General features: G+C 41.1%; 1 protein-coding gene across 3 annotated transcripts in view; it reads left to right on the top strand.

The window, feature by feature from the left end:
• The first annotated feature begins 374 nt into the window (after positions 1-374).
• ANKS6 (ankyrin repeat and sterile alpha motif domain containing 6) overlaps positions 375-17755 on the top strand; it is a 41565-nt gene continuing 24184 nt past the window's right edge. Inside the window, exons 1-6 of one of the 3 annotated variants that reach the window (XR_001519612.3) lie at positions 375-788; positions 4274-4773; positions 7078-7122; positions 8799-9003; positions 12437-12543; positions 13989-14137. Coding sequence is in view for 2 of the 3 variants with exons in the window: in XM_015618829.3 (XP_015474315.1) it covers positions 430-788; positions 4274-4773; positions 7078-7122; positions 8799-9003; positions 12437-12543; positions 13989-14137 (1365 nt within the window). In the remaining variant the exon portion in view is untranslated. Of the gene's footprint in view, positions 789-1148; positions 1292-4273; positions 4774-7077; positions 7123-8798; positions 9004-12436; positions 12544-13988; positions 14138-17755 lie in introns of those variants that run through there. The other 2 variants (XM_015618829.3, XM_015618832.3) reach the window with 2 other exon arrangements.

Here is a 17755-nt window from a genome sequence, read left to right as displayed (position 1 = left end):
CCATAGCGAAGGCCTGCTGCCATGACCCAGGCAGAAAGACACGTAACGCGGACACATTTAATTGTGTGGCGCTCAGTAACGGCGGGGAAAACGGCCGCATCCCGGAGGGCAGAAATCGCTGGCCAAGGGGACAGGAGCCGTGAGGACACAGGCGCTGGCTGGGCGAAGCGGGGCGGCGCCGCTGGAGCTGCCAGCTGGGCAGGAGAGGCTCCGAGACCCCCGGCCCAGGCTGGGATAATCCTCGCCGGCTCCGAGGAGCGCGGCCCAGCCCGGCTCCCCCTTCTCGCCGTGCGAGAGCGGCCGCGGCGCTGCGGCCGCCCTGGGCCGGCCTCCTCCTGCCAACCGAGTCCCCTCCTCCCTGCTGCCTTCCCGGCGGCGGCGGCGGCGGTCGCGGGCGGCCGAGCCGCTCGGGGCCCGGCAGCGCTGCCCATGGGGGAGTGCGGGGTGTCCCCCCAGGTCCAGCTCTTCCTCCGAGCCTGCGAGCAGGGCGACTGCGAGACCGCCCGACGCCTCCTGGGGCTGCCCGACGACGGCGGCCCCGCCGATCCTGCGGCCCCCTCCTCCTCCTCGTGCGGCCCTGAGGAGGCGGCGGCGGAGCCCCGCGGAGAAGCGTCGTCCCCGCCGACCCCCGCCGTGCCCGTGGACTGCACGGACGAGGCCGGCAACACGGGGCTGCAGTTCGCGGCGGCGGGGGGCCACGAGCAGCTGGTGCGGTTCCTGCTGCGGAAGGGCGCCTCGGTGCAGAGCAGGAACCACTACGGATGGAGCCCCCTCATGCAAGCGGCCAGGTAACGGGGGAGAGGGAGGGAGGGATCAGGGCCGACGCGGGGGTCTCCGACCGCCGTCCCGCTTCGCCGCGGAGCATCGGCCTAGTCGGCGGCAGCCCCGGGGCGGGGAAGGGAGGGAGGGCCGCCGAGGCTCTGCCTTCCCCGCCCCCGGGCTGCCGCGGGCGCTCGGCTCCCTCTCCCACCGAACTGCGGTCCCTGGGCCGAGGGAGGGCGCCCGGGAGCGCCGGGGAGCTCCGGGCGAGTCAGCGTGGGGGAGAGAGAGAGGGCGGGCGCCATGTTGAGGGCCGCGGTCGGTCGTCGCCGGTGGAGCCCCGAGTTGTCCCGGGGGATCGGCGTGGGTGAGGAAGGGCTGTCCAGTGTAGAATTGTTTAAGTGTTATCCTGGGGCGTTAGAAACTTTACATGTTAATGACGCGGTGATTGAAGCAGTGCGTGCTGTTTCTTGGTTAAGCCAGCGCAAAATTGGAGATAACGTGAACACGAAATACTGCTCTGTGACAATAGGTATATGCACGTAGCCTTACTTAATTTTCCATGTGTTTTTTTGGTTTTAGGTTTTTTTGTTTTTTTTTTTTGTTTTTTTTTTGTTTTTTCTTTGTATGTGTGTGTCTTATTGAAAACTACATCTGACAAAAAACATACTGAAGTGAACAGAAACAAGCAGTTTCACTTGACTTGCCCACGTTTGCCTAGGTGTCTTGCTGGAGGATAGGGAAAATCATTGCTGAGGGTTTTTAATGACACACCGTTGTTTTCTGCATCGGTGATGCTGTCTTTTGCGTAACCAGTGCTGTGGTAGGTTCCTGTGTTGCTAATGCTGGTGTTGGTGCTTGTCTTTATTCCTACAAGGACACCTTGCGCTCACAGGTGTGTTTTGCAGGGTTGGAGGGCATTGCTGCCCTATAATAACTGAATGCTTAACCAAGAGAATAAATGGTTTTTGTTGTTCTGGTGGTGGTGGTGGTGGTTTGGTTTTGGTTTTTTGATTATTTTTTTGTTTTTATTTTCGCTTTTGTTTTTTTGGTTTTTTTTGTTTTTTTTTTTTCATTTCATAACATTAAAATACTTGGAAGAAAAGAATCCATTTCAAAGTCAACATTTCTCTTTTCAATTAATGGCCAGAGAAAGTTCCCAAAGAATGAGTCACACAGCTGGTTTCCCGGTAAGAACAAGGAAGACAAGGTTCAGCAATTTGGTTACTCTATGCAAGTTGAAAAAAAAGAAAAAAGTTACAGAAAAAGTTTTAGATTTTTTTTTCCCTTTAATGAAAACCATATGCTCATTCCCTAAAAACAATAAAGTCAGATGAGTATAACCCCTCTCACTGCTTTCAAGAAATTACTGGCTGACATTTGAAAAATACTGTATATATAGTTGAAAAGTGTAAAGCAGAAGAACATGTTTCTCTTTTCTTTTTAATGGATAACCAGAAAAGAAACACAGTGTTTGTACAAAGGAAGGCTTTAGACTTATGTAACTGTTAATTTTCTGGCTGTGATTAGCTGTATTGCAATTGAACAGGAGGTAGCATATATATACAAAGTTAACTGCATGAAGGGGTTGCAAGCTCTATTGAGGTGATGCAGTGAAGGGTACCAGGATAGACCTCGGGAGTACACAGGCTCCAGAGGCTTCCTCCTGTAACTGTGTACTTTCTGGAAGGAAGCTAAGGACTTTGGGGCTCGTGGTTGCTTTAAGTGGTTAGTAACATTTTTTGGGGTTTCCCCAACTAACGTTTGCTTTGCTGTTGTGTACAAAGGCTGCCTTCAGGGTCAAAGTTGGGTTGTGCTAAGTGCAGTGTGCAGGAGCATTAGTAGTGCATGATACCTGCAACAAGAGCATGACCCACACATCCTGTCAAGGTATTACATTTAATAAAATATATTTTAATAAAACATATTTAATAAAATATATTTAATAAGATATTAAAATATGGGGTTGCCATTTTCTCACTGATAATTGACTGATTTGGTGTATGGCTTACAAGATTGTCTTTTGCTTACTGACAAACTAGCAGAGCCTCTGACATTCAAGTGATATCAAAACTGGTTTGCTGGTAAAACTGGTGTCAGAGTTCAGTACTCTGATCAAGTTCTTGTAGATATTCCACATAAGGAGGGTTTGGTGCCAGGTTTCCTTATTGGAAGATACTTGATATTACAAGGTTTTAACTTAGTCTTGTCTCTTGAAATCATAGTGCAAACCTGACATAGCAGCTGCAACAGACAGTTGAATCACATGGCACACCCATTACCAGTCCCTGTAGTCTCATCACCATAATGCTGGGTGTTGGAAGGAATGGGTTAAAAAACACAAAACTGTTGAGGAGGATTGTAAGTTGCACAAGTCATCTTGTAGACAGGAGTAATTCTTGAGGAGCCTTGTGTGAACTGCAGGCCAGTGGTCCTTTAGCATGAGCTGGTAATGGTGAGTGCTTCTCAACTTCTCTATCTCTGTCTGTGTGTTGCTTTGGAGATCCCCAGGTTCCTGAGATAACAAATAAATTTACTCTTTGCATTCTAGCTGCGGGAGTTTGTGGTTGTTCTGGCTGCATGCTTGTATCAGCTTATGCACTGGGTATCCCCCATTAGCAGGGAGGAATATGCGGCTGGAAGCCAACTCAAGCGCCTTTCTTAAAATTAATTTTCTGGTTGCTCAGTTTTGGTGCTTGGTGTTGTGCTGTGTATGTGACCATGTGGTCTTTCTGACTGAGGAGCAGAATACTTTCCACTGATTGTTTTAGGGAAGGCCATTCACATGGCCAGTTGTCCCACTCTGCTTGTAAGCCATTTCTCTTAAAGGTCACCTCTGGTCCCCTTGGTATTGAGGGAAGTTCAGCTAACTTTACAACAGTGATGGTCATTCACCGTGTTCTTCTCTGAGCTTCATGGGCATGTCTGTGTTCACTGAGACTTCTTCCATTGTGGGATTTCATTGGTAGTTAACAATTGGAAAACAAGGGATAATACAAATATAGGAGACTGACTCTCCAGTTGATAAAATGGTCTTTTTTTCCTTAGTTAGCACTGACTCTTTGCAGTTTTTATTCCAGTTGTTCAATAGTAATGAGGGTACTTAATAAAGATCTCTGGAAACAAGCTGGCTTTGATCTGTTAATGTGGTACAGCTGTGGAAATAAAAGGGTGACAGTGATGCTGTGGGTCATGGAAGTTATGAGTTGGTGCCCTGCAGCAGGAAATGAGGCTGGCACTTTGTTGCTTTGAGCAGACCATCCTCTTCAATAGGTGCCTGCTTTTATGAGCATGGTCACTGGTACATGTGGAATGGTTTAGTTTACAGTCCTCAGCTGATGATTGCTTTCCTCCAGAAAGGTGCCAATTGTCATATTCAGAGATGTGTGTATGATTCCTCAAAGTGTACATATTAGTCAATAGGCAAATTTGGTAACTAAGTTTTCTAGGTTCAGAGTAGGTTGTTTTTTGTAATTCAAGGTGTTAATTCTCTTCTGTATCTCTTTCTCCCAAGGTTTGGACATCTAAATGTGGCCCACATCTTGCTGGAGAATGGTGCTGATCTCAATGCGCAGAACAAGTTAGGAGCCAGTGTCCTCACAATGGCTTCCAGAGGCGGTCACATCAGCATGGTGAAATTCTTGCTGGAATCCGGAGCTTTTGTGGACAATTATGACCATTTTAGCACAAATGTACTTAACAGCAGCAGAGACGACCTTCCTGATATCACTCCACTGATGGCAGCTGCTCAGCATGGGCATGAGGCAGTAGTACATCTGCTGCTAGACTGGGGAGCTGATTGTAACTACTCTTTAAAGACAATGGGTTGGAGTCCTTTAATGCTGGCAGCTCTTAGTGGAAAGGTGTGCTTGGCACAGCAGCTCATAGAGAAAGGTGCCAATCCTGATCACTTGAATGTACTACATAAAACACCTTTTGAAATCTCTGTTGGTTTCAAACACAAAGACATGAAGGACTATTTGGAATCTCTCACAACCATCAGGCCGCAGGCAGGTATGGAATGTTATTTTTTTTCTCACTTTCTTGCACTTCTGATTGTGTATTTAGAAATTGAGGAGCTTATTTTGTATGGGCATGACATTCTTTGTAATTTGCAGCTGGATTTTTGAAAGTGTTGGGGTAGGCACACCTTCTTCAGCAGAGGTACGAGTGCCCAACTTCAGCAGATTTTTTTCCACGTTAGGATAAAATTCTTGTCTGTATGTGGCTGTTTTGGGGACACTTTTCTAGATATTTATGCAATAAATATTTTCAAGATATTTATGCAAACCAGCACAGGGAAGTGCTTAACAAAAGGGTTTGAAAGAGCTGGATTTTCCAATTTTGGACTGCTTGCTATGAGACGTAAGTATGTGGCTAGCTCTAGAAGGATCACTTTCCACTGCCATGTGGACATGGCCAAAACTGTTGTCTACATTTGGTGTCACTCTCGCAGGTCAAACTTCCCTTGTACTTGAAGAAGTAAGGCAAAAAATTAGACATCTGTTTCTGCTGTAGAGAAGATGTTAACTCAGATATTGACTTATAGGTTATTGGAGCTTTCATGCAGCCATGCTGCCAGGCAGAACTGATTCATTGTAGATGTTTGCTCATGTCCAGTCTCTTGAAAAGCAGACATCAGTTGGATAGAGTACACAGAGATCCATGGGATTCACTAGTGTCCACGTGTCTGCATGTACAGGATGTATGTGCAGGCAGAGACGGCCTCATGAATCTTGAAAGTGTTCTGTGGTCATATGACTTGAAGAATTGAAGGACCCTGTTTAAGTGAGGGGACTGAGCTTGCTTTAAAGATTAATGTTTATCAATTGTGCTGGGGGGGAATTTCTATCAGCAGGAGGGTAGTAACTCATTTGGGCAGGGAGGGGAGTAAAAACATTATTCTTCCACACAAATTCCTGCATTAGTTTTTGACCATACTTCAGTCTCCTCCTGGCGCTGGAATCTTGAATACCCTGTGAAGAAGAAAGATAATTTCTGTCATATGGAAGACAGGAAAAAAGGAACTTTTTATCTGATCCATCGGTGTAGGTAGGGCGAATTGCCTCCTAGGAGAAAGCAGCTCTCTTCCCACTGCTGTTCTTGGTAGCAAATTCAGAACTACCTGGAATGGCTTGAGTGTTCCTGTCCTTGTTCCTTACATAGGCTTACCCAGATGGGAGTCTTTCCTTCTGGCATCTTCTCATGGTCTGCTCCCTGAAACTGCCTCTTTTCCAGGGCTTTCACATGGCAAGCATGGAGACTGGTCCCTTCCTAAACTAGTCTTTTGAAATCTGTTTTACAGGGGTGAGCTCATACACACAGTTCCTTCTATAAGACCACTTTCTGAATCAGGAGAAAATGTAGGACCTATCACTTTATTTCCTTAAATAAGAATTTCCTTAAAATAAGAATTTCTTGGGAGTATTTTTGGCTTTTCAGCAATTGTTTTTGTTCAGCATATTAAGGTGACTTCCTCTGGAATCAAACTGTGAACATAAACCATCTCTGTATTTCATAAAAATGCCAGAATTGGGCTCATGAAATCTCTCAGTGTCTCCTTGTTTTCCATAAAATTTTGTTACCCCATTGATTCTGCAGTAATAATTTGTCTGTAATAATTTGTAAGACAGATGATGGTATTTTCTGGCATGAGTGGAAGGTGAAAAATATATCACTATTTTTCCCTCATCTTATATAGTGCCAGAAATTTTGAAGCACTGGTAAGCCATGTAAAAAGAATGATTCTTCACTCAAAATATTTCAATTTGTAGTAATTACAGTTCTTATTATGGGAATGGTTATGTGGGAACTGAAGAATATAATTTCACAAGTAAATTGACACTATTATTTTTGTGACCTTTCCAAATTAACCTGGAAATACTCAAGAGGAAATAAAACTGGAGCAGCTTGTAAAACTCCTTTTGAGTCACCTTTCAAAATAATCCCATATTATTTGAGTGTTTGCTATTGTACAAGGGATTTTACCAGATTGCAGACCCATATTGTAGTTCTTTAGTGGATATTTTGGACTTCTAAGCAGGAAACAAAAGCATTTCAAAATTGAAAAGCCTGTGCTGGTGTCTTATTATAGTTTCTAGCTTTAGCTCTGCACAGAGGACCTTACAGGTGAGTCATTCTTGTCAAAGGTAATAAAGAAGTTGTCAATAATTTTTTTGTTCTTATTAAATGCATGCCTAAACATATGTTTTATAGTGCTTTAAATTTTTAATAGTTTTTCCTTTAAAAATTCTACTAGAAATTTTTGCCTTTTTTTTTTTTTTCTGATTGCTAATAGGAACATTTATATTCTTTCAGATTCAGAAAAGAGTCAACCTGATATCTTTAATGCTTTGAAACTGGGTAAGTACTGCCTGATTCTTCCACCCTGTCTAGTTCTGTCTATCAAACATGTTTGTTTGATAGCATGGGAAACATGATTTTTGTGTTCCCACTTTTTACATGTGAGCTACCAAAACATCTTTGTGGGAAAGCCTCAAGTCTGTTAGATTTTTAGAGTGATCATGTGCCCTTCTTCTACCCCTGTGATTTTTGAGATTTACAGATGTTAGTGCTGGGTCAGAAGAAATATTATAGGAGGGGCCAAATAAATACTGCTCAGCACAGTGGGTTTCATCTTTTTACTTGACTATGGATGGCAGCACTGTTAAAAAAGCAATGCATTAGGTTAAGGAGTGTCCAGGGTTCAAAGTAAATTCTGGCATCTCTGTAGGTTCCAGGGTTTCTGTTTAACAAAGTCTGTGCTCTGGGTCTGTGTTAAAAAAGTCACCTGCTGTCTTTTACCAAATTGGAACATACAAATAATAGTTCTGTGCTTTTCTATCGTTCCTGTTCCAAGAAATTAGCTGAGTGGCATTGGTGGCTGTGAGTTTCAGTGAGTGCATTCAAGTGGCTGCGGGGTTTGTCTGGGATTCTGACTGACTTTCCAAGGAAAATGTTCATGCCTGTGATTGAGTTGAAAGCAGCCTATGCCATGAAGTAGTTTACCTTCTGAAGGTCTTTATAAAGGTGAAGATTTTTCCATTTGCATGGCAGTTGATGATTTACTTGTTCTTGCCCCTGTTCCTGTGGTGGTGCACACAGTCACGCAGTTGTTTTGTTTCTTTATCTTCTTCTCTGCTTTTGCCTGCCATAGGACATCAAAAAAATGCAGGATGTAGGTAAGCTTAAGCTCTCTGTTTAAGGTAATCCTGAATACCTCATACATATCTTAAAAGTGGTCCTACTTCAAGATTTAGGAAAAAACGCACAACCTTGTTCAAATACGTTCTGTAATGTATTTCATACTGCTTTTCCTAATCTAGACAGGAACTCAAGTGACTAGAAGCTCCTTTATGTGGAAACCTGAAAATTAGATTAACTTTTAAAGAGCTGCAAAGATGACTAATGATGACAAACAACTTTGCTCTTGAGCAAGGAGTAGGGAAGTTTTGTATTGGAGGCGTAGCTCAAATACAGGAGGCAGAAAAAAAGATCATTGAGAGTATAAGAAAGCTGGAATAAACTCCATGGGATCTTGCGGAATTCTATCAGCAGAGGTTTTTAGAAGCAGTGAACTATCTCTGTAAGAGGAACTTAAGGGTTAGTGCGAGACAGGGCATTATTCTACCTGTTTAAGGCAGTGGATGGCCTCCAACACTTTTTAGAGTGCCTTTGCATCCACCTACTTAGATTCTAAAATCCTTAGTTCTGTGGTTGCAGCCTGTGGAAATGGAACAGGGATCTTTGAAGGAAAAATCATGGTGCCTCAGTACCATCAATTTTCCTTACATGACATCATCTTACAGTAATTTAATAGAAATATTCTTTAGTTGTGTCTTCACATGCAGGATACACTGCAGTTCATACAGCCTTTCTTAGTCATTAATTTAAAAAATAATTCTTGTAATGGGATTTCACCTTAAGTGTACAGATAGAGAGAAAATGAGGAAAATACAGTGCCTTATGCAATTTTACGTAGGCTGGAAAGATGTACTAATTAACTAACATTTAGATTATGTTTTATCACTGTTTTACAGGAAACTTTCAGCTGGTTAAAGAGATCATTGATGAAGATCTGAGTCAGGTTAATATTACCAATGTTGACGGTGCATCTCCTTTAATGATTGCAGCTGTAACTGGGCAGCTGCCCCTTGTTCAGCTCCTTGTTGAGAAAAAGGCTGATATTGATAAACAGGATAATGTTCATGGCTGGACAGCACTAATGCAGGCCACGTACCATGGGTAAGATACGTGCTCTCTTTGTGTCTAGCAGTAAAGAAGTTTAATTTTTCTTACCTCCAAATAGAAAAAACCCTTTTTGATACTGACTCTAGAAGCAGAGAGGTCTTACAAGAAATTAGGAGACTCATGAACTCAGTTTTTCATGACTCTTGCACTGCCTTCAGCTTTTTGGAGCAGATCTGAGTCATGTTTTGATAACCACAGTATAAGAAAGACATTAAACTATTAGAGAATGTCCAAAGGAGGGCAGCACAGATTGTGGTGGGCCCTGAGGGGAAGCTGTGTGAGGAGTGGCTGAGGTCACTTGGTCTGTTCAGCCTGGAGAAGTCTGAGAGGAGAACTTGCTGCAGTCTGCAACTTCCTCAGGAGAGGAAGAGGAGAGGCAGACACTGATCTCTGTGGTGATCAGGACCTGAGGGAGTAGCCTGAAGTATCAAGGCAAGGTTTAGGTTGAATATTAGGAAAAGGTTCTTCCCTCACAGAGTGGCTGGGCACAAGAATGGTCACAGCACCACGCCTGACAGAGTTCAAGGAGTGTTGGAACAAAGTGCTCAGAGACATGGTGTGACTCTTGGGCCAGAAGCTGGGTTCAGCGATCCTCATGGGTCTCTTCTAAGTCAGGTTTTTCTGTGATTCTGTGATGTTTGGACTTTAGAATGAATAGAACATTTGGGAACCTGAAGCAAGCTCAGTAAGTACAGGGAACATAGTGCTCCAGGCTGTCCCCAGGAGTCTTGCGCACATTTCGGCTTCCATCCTTTGATGTTTTTCAGTATTGTGAAAGATACTATCACCCCTCCTGCCAGAGTTGTAAGCCTACATGAAGCTATGAAACTTCAAGGCAATCAGCCTTCCATGTGCAACATTTACCAGTCTTAAAACTATTCCTGTGTTCTCCTACAGCTTTTAGTTTTCATGGAGTTTTTGGAAATGGAACCAAAAGAATTGTTATTTTCTGTAAAGCTTCTTCCTAAATCTAAGTAGATGGTTAGGAGTCAGACCTCAGAAATTGCCCTGGCTGGTACTTCATATATGATATCTATCACATACTTGACACTCACTGAATACAGGATATTCAGTTTAGGAAGGTGAACTTTTCTTTGTTGTTGTAGAAGAGACCCTCAGCAAGGTGAAGGTTCTCTTCAGTGGTAGTACATTAATTGTATAAATGCAGGTATTCTGCGCCAGATTTTATTTCTGGTCAGCAAATCTCCTTGGACTATGCAAGTGCAACAAAGAGGGGAAAAATAGGAGGTCAAGTTGTTTGCCTTGTGAAACTTTTCTGAAGCAGTTCTTGGGACCTTTATTGACAGTAGTGACAGACATTCCACAGAAATCCACTAACATCAGTTTTTCTGGTGCAGCTGTTTCACTTAGCAGCAGTCACCCAACATGCAGCTGGAACAGAAGCAGCCAGCACAAAGTGATGGGCAGGACTGCTGGTATATCCTCTTGCTGGTACTCAGGTACTTCTCTTGTTGAAGCGCACACAAAGCTGAGTCCTGCATGTTTTCAGATACTGGCTGTTCAGTTTACTGGAGGACTGGGTTATGAAGATTCCTTTCACTAGTATATCAGTCAGTCTTCATAGTTAGGAAGCTTTGTTAGTAATTTTGTTAATATGCTTAACATTTGAGGTAGTGGAATTTTAGGAGTCTTTGGTATTGTTCATGCTTAAGTAAAGCTATCTAAAGGACACTATCTTAGTGAAAAGACCAGAAGGACGTCCCAGCCCTGGAAGTAAGGGTGTGACTTTTTGGGAACTTACAGCTATCCATGAAGATACCCCTAGTCACCCAAGATAGTCCCAGCATCGCAGCCATCTATGAAACCATCTCAGTGCTGTCTGGTGTCATAGGTAAATAGTGACAGACAGACTGCATCCAGGAACATCTGGATCAGTAGAAGAGCAGCATGAATGCTGCAGAAATACAGTTGCTGTGCTAAGTTTTACTCTGATGAGCAATCATAGTACAAGTGGTGGTAGTACACTAGCAGTGTACAGGAGCCCTGTGTGTAAAGCCACATTCAGAGTGCCCTAGTGTGGGTAGAATACCTCAAGTGCATAAATAAGTACTTATCCTTGTAATTCTGTGCTTTGTATCTGAGCCTTTTTCTTAGCATGGAGAGTTGCAAATTTTCATAACATCTGGAAATCTTTGGCCTCCACAGAGCCTCAGCTAACCCTTCCTCAGGACCACAAATAATATGAAGGGTCTTGGGCTTGAAAGAGGGAGCAGGCAAGGTCTCTCTGAGCCAGAGGCACTAAAAAATTGTGTCTCTCCAGGCTCTCAAGGTGCAGCACTGGAAAGCAGGATGGAGGGATGATAGTTTTAAAGAAGAGGAGAAAACTAATAGGAAATGCGCAGAGGAGTTGTGGTGAGGATAAGCAGAATTTTTGTTAAAGGAGTAACAATTCTCCATTTCAGGCTGATATTGTGTGGAGTGAGTTCAGGAGTGGAAAAGTCATCTGTATAAGAAATGATGCTCTGGAGTAGAGATGTTGAGATCCATTTTTCAGCTTCATTATTAGAAGTTGAAGTTACCTGTTTGTGCTTGAGAATGTTTTTCTCTGTGTTGCTGATGCATGTCAGAGTTTGATTTTGTACAAGATCAGTCACTGCTCAAGAGTTTTGTATTAAATATATTTTCCCTAGCTTTGTTGTCTGTTCTGTTATTTCATGGGCTGAATTAAGTATTGTTTTTAACTCACAAGGAGTCCTGCTTATTTATTCAGGTGTATCAGAGGGGAGAGGGGCTAACTGAAACAGGATGGTGAGTGTCTTTTTTGCAGCTAGCTTTGAGGAGCTTTTGTTGGAGGTGTTTGTATTAGTTGGCATTTAATGTTGATTGGTTTTGCATTTTAAACACCTCAGGGAAGTGATAATGTGCCTGTTCAATTATATAATTTATAGCTGTAATTAGGTGAAGTACTGCTTGGAGTTTAAAAGTTACCTTCAGTCAATTTGGTTTTTCTGGATGCAATTTCTTAATGTGCAAGTTGTGAAAATGACGTTGCACTGAAGTATTAGTGATAGCATATGATTACTACTGAAATGTCCTTTGTTGTTCCATCTGCTTTTCTGCCCTAGGTATTCATTGGCTTTCATGGGAAAGGTGTTCAGCAATATATTGCAGTCATTTCCAAAGGATCAGCTTAAGAAACTGATTATTCAGATTAGGCCTTTAAGGCTAACTGTCTGCATGTCAATTAATGTAATTCATCGTGGGTAAACAGTGACTGACAAAGGATTTGTGGGAGCTTTTGAAGAGCTCGTGAACAAATTTTACACTAAGTTAGCTGTAGAACATGTAACACTGATCTCTGATTGAGGAACAATGTTATATAAGGTTGAAAATGGAGTATTGGGGGCTTCTTTCTTAATTTACTTGTTCTTTAACATGATCAATGTCTTTTTTTCTTCCCTTAAAGAAACAAAAACGTTGTAAAGTACTTGTTAAATCAGGGAGCTGATGTTAACCTTCGTGCAAGGAATGGATACACAGCTTTTGACCTGATAATGCTGCTGAATGATCCAGGTATGCTATTTCAAAATGCTCTGGAGAAATGTACGACATAAGCAAATAAACATTCCTTTCAATCTAGAAAATACATTGCAGTTGCTAGTATCCTCTCATGTCCAGGCTGGACTGGACTGAGAAAGGACACTCTGAAAGTAGTGGGGTTTGAGTTAATTGGTTAGATGAGTGTATCATCTGATACACTCATGGGTGATACATCATGAGATGGGTTAACATTTGTGCATTCCTCTTGCCTTTGGTTCCTAAGATGCTTGGAAACTGTGCTGTTTGTGTCACCAGAGCCAGCTGAGTGGCATTTGATTGTGGACGCACTGGTATTCTGTAGTGTCATCAGCACAGAGCTATGAGCAGGAGCTAGAAATTGCCCCTTGCCAAAAAACACCAAAGGGACAAGACAAGGAGAGCACAGTAGGAACAGAACTAGGCAACTCCTGGCTGAACCTCCCTCTAGTTCTGCAAAGGCTGAGAATAAATCACACCGTCAGGGTTCAGGTTTGTTTGGGTGTGCTGTCGGACAAGGCAGCATGCTTTGGGGAGGCTTGAATGAAACTAGTATTTTTTGTTGCAGTTTGTTTTACATGTATAATTTGTTATTGTTAACCTTCCTTGGTAACTGACTTGATTTATCTGAAGCTAAAACCATTACTGCTAATGAAGTCTCTGAATTTACATGTTATGGTGATCTTGGTTACTGGCAGATTCTTTTCCATGTCAAAAGTAGATCACTAATAGCAGAACCTTTTAGACAGTAAATACAGAGCATTATTTTAGAACTAATTTCTGTGACAGAATAGTTTGTCGTGCTACTTCTTTCTCTTTTGTTCAGTTCTCTCTGCCTTTCTGAAAATCCTACCTGACTCCTGTACAAAATGCAGATTTACAGAATTTTATTTTTTTTTTGCTTTCCTGTCTCCTGTCATGCTTGTTCTTTTTTTGTCCTCTTATTTTTTTTCTTACTTCTTTTTTGTCCATCTTTTTTCTTAACATTTCTTTTCAGTTCCTGTATTGTCCAGGCTGAGCATCTTCTTTCTCTTTGGGATTTACTTTCGAACTTTTTTTCTGCAACTTACACTTGAGGAAAGAGTCTTCATTTTCCTTGAATCTATTCTGTGTCAGGTGAGGAAAGGGAGCATCTCAGTACTGTTCTTAACTTGTACAAAATGTGAGAGGAGGCAGTTCACTTGGTCACACATGTCTGATTCCAGCTGAGTAGCATGCTTATTTTTATTGATAAATACCTTTAGAGAAATAATAAGAGCCCTTGTTGTGGGGAGAAAGCATGGGAAAAGAGGTCAAGAAAGAAGGAAGTTTTGGGGGTTCATTTGCTTTGTGTTTGAGAGGTAGATCCATTGCTACTTATGGGATTAACAGGGAAAGTGTCAGTGGCTGTAGTTTGGGAAAGCAAAACAGGCCAAACATTATCTTAATTTGCTTCCTTTCAGACACAGAGCTTGTAAGGTTACTGGCATCAGCATGCATGCAAGTAGATAAAGACAAGAATAAACTGAACAACAGATCATCTCTGCCTTGTTCCAGAAGCAGGCAATCCTTAAATGTCCCAATGTTGCCAGATGACAAAGGAGGCCTAAAGGTAAATATATTCATTCTTGATAAAAACTCATTAATTCCTGTAATGTATAAACAGAGAAAGCAGTTGCTAAGTGTTTTGGATCTAATATGTAACTGGGTTTGTTGGGGAGTTGTGTGTGTTTCTGAATTCCTTGTTGACAATGTGTTCTGTTTTTGTGGAGCATAGCATGTATTCACCTTTTTGTCAGGTGGCAAGGCAGTGCATTCAATGGTTTGCATTGAAGCATTTCAGTGCCTAGAAATAGATTGCATGATTAAGTGGAAGGTACTGCGTTCATTAGTTTGGAACTCAGTTTCCATTATGATCTTGCTTATAAGTCTGAGCAGAGGGTAGACTCCTTCATTGCCATAAATGTTAACAGGCTACTGACATTGAAAATTAAAAAGATCATAGCAGAGATTTGAAGAGTTGTGGAGGAGTGTGCACTTCAGGCTTACATGTCCTCTGGCATGCTGTATCCTTAACTCAAAACTGATGTTAGTAGGAAACAACACGGAGTTAGAATAAACGTATGCCAACTAAACAAAGATACTGCAACTTGCATTGACTGTTTGCAAAAGAGAAGGAAAAAGAGTAATTTTTGTAGTTGTTCTCATTATTGTTGCTTATTTCCAAGCATTAGTTTATTTAGGTGAATAATCTTATGGTGTATGTCAGAATTTCCTGGAGTCCATGATGTTGTCCTTTAAGTGTAAATATTCCAGGATCTTGAAAAAAGTCATGTTAATTTCCAGGCTATTTTTGACATGAATTTTAAAGGCCATTTAAAGTTCTGCTTTAGAGCTCAGATCTGTTTTGCAGATTTAACTGTGAAGGAACATGTGGTTGTTTTCATATGATTATGCTATTATTCAGTATGATAAAACTTCATTATCAATTTAGATGGACCTATTTTACTTAGATGGGAAATTGACAGATTAGTTTATGGCTTTATGGAGTACAGATCTGTGAAAGTGTCCAGTTCTTTTTCTCAGGATTGGGATTAATGAGCAGAGAGACTGCTTTCACATTTGGATTTAGGATGTTTATTTTTCTTATCTATATTACATTTTTATAGACAATAAGCACTTCTACATACTAGTCTAATGAGCTGCAAATGGCAAGGTAGGGCTCTGTCTATAAGGCCTTTTAAGTATAAACTGTTTAATTACCAAATGCTAACTAATTTATTTTTACTTTTAACCCAATAACTAAACACCCATGTTCCACACTGCACACTTCTGTCTAATCAGTCAAAACTATGAAGAAGAAAGAAAGGCAAAGACAAGCTAACACCTTAGAACCTCCATCTAGTCTGTCATTCACTAGTATATCTCAAACTAAATTTTAAATATTTCACTCAGTGACTTAACATAATTTTATCTAACTCACACAGTCACATTCTTAGTCTTATTTTTGGAGTTGTTAATATGTTTTTGTACTTGATATGGCTTTACACTCTTAGTTGAATCCTTCTTTAGTGGAAGTTTTTGTGGAAAAACAAACATAGCCTTTGCCTTAGGTTATTAGCAAAAACACTTTTAATTTGCTTTGTTTTTGAGTTTTTGATAGATGGTTTTAGCTGTTATATTGATGGGGTCAAATTGCTAAATTAAAGTGACTTGAACATTGTTTTGACAGACAAAACATTTGGGTCTGGTGGCAAACCTTCTATCTAGGTAAAGTTAAGGCCTGGCTAGGGCCTAGGCTTTAAACTTGAAGGATATCTTAACTCATTTTTAAAACAAAGGCTCTAACACAGATCAACAATGGATTGGATTGCTACCCTTCCAGTGTTACGATACAATGGCTTGAATTAGGGTCATAGAAGATTGTGAGGTGAAAAAAAAAGATTTCTCAGTGATAAGGATATACACACAAATATTGACACAAATGTAATATTCTGGAATATTTACATAATTGGTCTCAAAACTACAGAATATTACAGTGCTTACTAGTCATAATCAAACACTTTTTCAGCAGAAACTGTGTTCTGAATAGTTCTATAGTAAATATAACCTGGAATGTAATCTATTCTTCCATCACTTCTTAATGCTTTACCAATCAGCCTGTCTGACCACGAGGATCTTACATATTTACATTACATTTACAAATACTCAAAAAGGGCAAAAATGATATTTTCAGGTTTTCTGGCTGGAGGGCAGTGTCATAACAGCAATATCTCTTTGGGCCAGCATGTGATGAGAGGCTGTAGTGAGGGTCCTCTCCTGGGATTTGTAGCAATAGTGTTTCTGTGCAGGCAGTTGCTCTGTGGTGAGCTGGAACTGTAAACAAAAATACTTCTGGCAACTCAGCGAGTACAGCATTTTTTTGTCTAGATCAGTGCAAATGACAATGTGGGGTCTGCAGGAACATGGCAGTGTAAAAGTGAGAGGGAATTCATGAAGCTTTCTTGGCTTTACATCAGGAGACAGAATAAACACGCCAAGAACATCTTTGACAGATGTTCAGTTCTCTCTTCTTTCACTTGGTGAAGAAGATTCCCTGATCCCATGGTCTCCATCAGCACCCAATTCCACTGCTTGATGCTTTTTGAGGTCAGAATTTTTTTCACCCTGATTTAACCTAGATCTCTTTTGTTGCCCATTAAATTGATTGATTCTTGTTCAGCAATCACCTTCATTTTAATAAGAACTGTATAAATACTTTGAGAACTATTATATTAATTTTTTTTTCTAGTCCAAACAAAATTGATTAATGCAAATTTGTTTGTCGGTTTTGTTTCCTAAACTTTTTACTATTTCTTGTTTGTATGTTATCTGTGAAGATGAGGATTCTAAAATGATTGCTGAGACTCTGACTAGGATCACAGTATCACGTAAACAAAACTACATGCAAAAACTATGTCACAGATGTGTTTCCTGTTATCAGTGAAATTCACTTTTTTTTTTGCAGCAGCAATAACACTGTGCATCTATACTTAGTTTCTGCTATGTTGTGACTGATTTTTTTCTTTAGTACACCTGCTTTGTTCCTTTCCTATATAAGTACACTTGATTTCTTCTTGCATTCCAGTTTGACCTCTACTGAATAATGTCGATTTGGCAGTGTTTAAACTTAGAGTGTTAAAGATCCTTACAAAACTGTCTAGATGGATGTCTTCTATAGACTTCAGAAAAACATGTTATGTTTCTTTGTTGTAGTTGCTCGTGAACATTCCTAAACCTACTGCACAAAGTATGTGTTGGGGTTAGAGGCATAGAAGATAGGCCCTTATCTGTGGTGCCTGGCTCTGACACCCAAGAGAGCACTGAGTTTAGCCTGAAACCATGGAGATGGCTTTTGAAGTTAAGCAGAGAAACTAACAATGTGAGTGTGTAAGTTAGAGTTCTCTTAAATCACTGGATGAAAAAGAGTTTGGAGTTTTAGTTATATTAATAAGTGAATCCAAAATGGAGACTTTGGGGTGTTGTCTCTTCTTCTTGTTCTTCTTTCTTCATCTTCTTCTTCTCAGGGTTTTTGGGTAATAATGAGGGATTGGATGGAAGAGTCCGTAGTGCAGCACACAGGTGTCAGGTCAACGGGTCACTAAAAGAAATAACTTACTTGGCATTTGATTATGGGATAATAATCCAATATAAAGACCAACATAAAAGACCTTGAAGAGATTCTCCATTT

Source organism: Parus major, chromosome 2, assembly GCF_001522545.3.
Source record: "Parus major isolate Abel chromosome 2, Parus_major1.1, whole genome shotgun sequence".
Classification (NCBI taxonomy): domain Eukaryota; kingdom Metazoa; phylum Chordata; class Aves; order Passeriformes; family Paridae; genus Parus; species Parus major.
The sequence above is the reverse complement of the archived record's forward strand: the minus strand, read 5'-3'. Positions and strand labels throughout refer to the sequence as shown.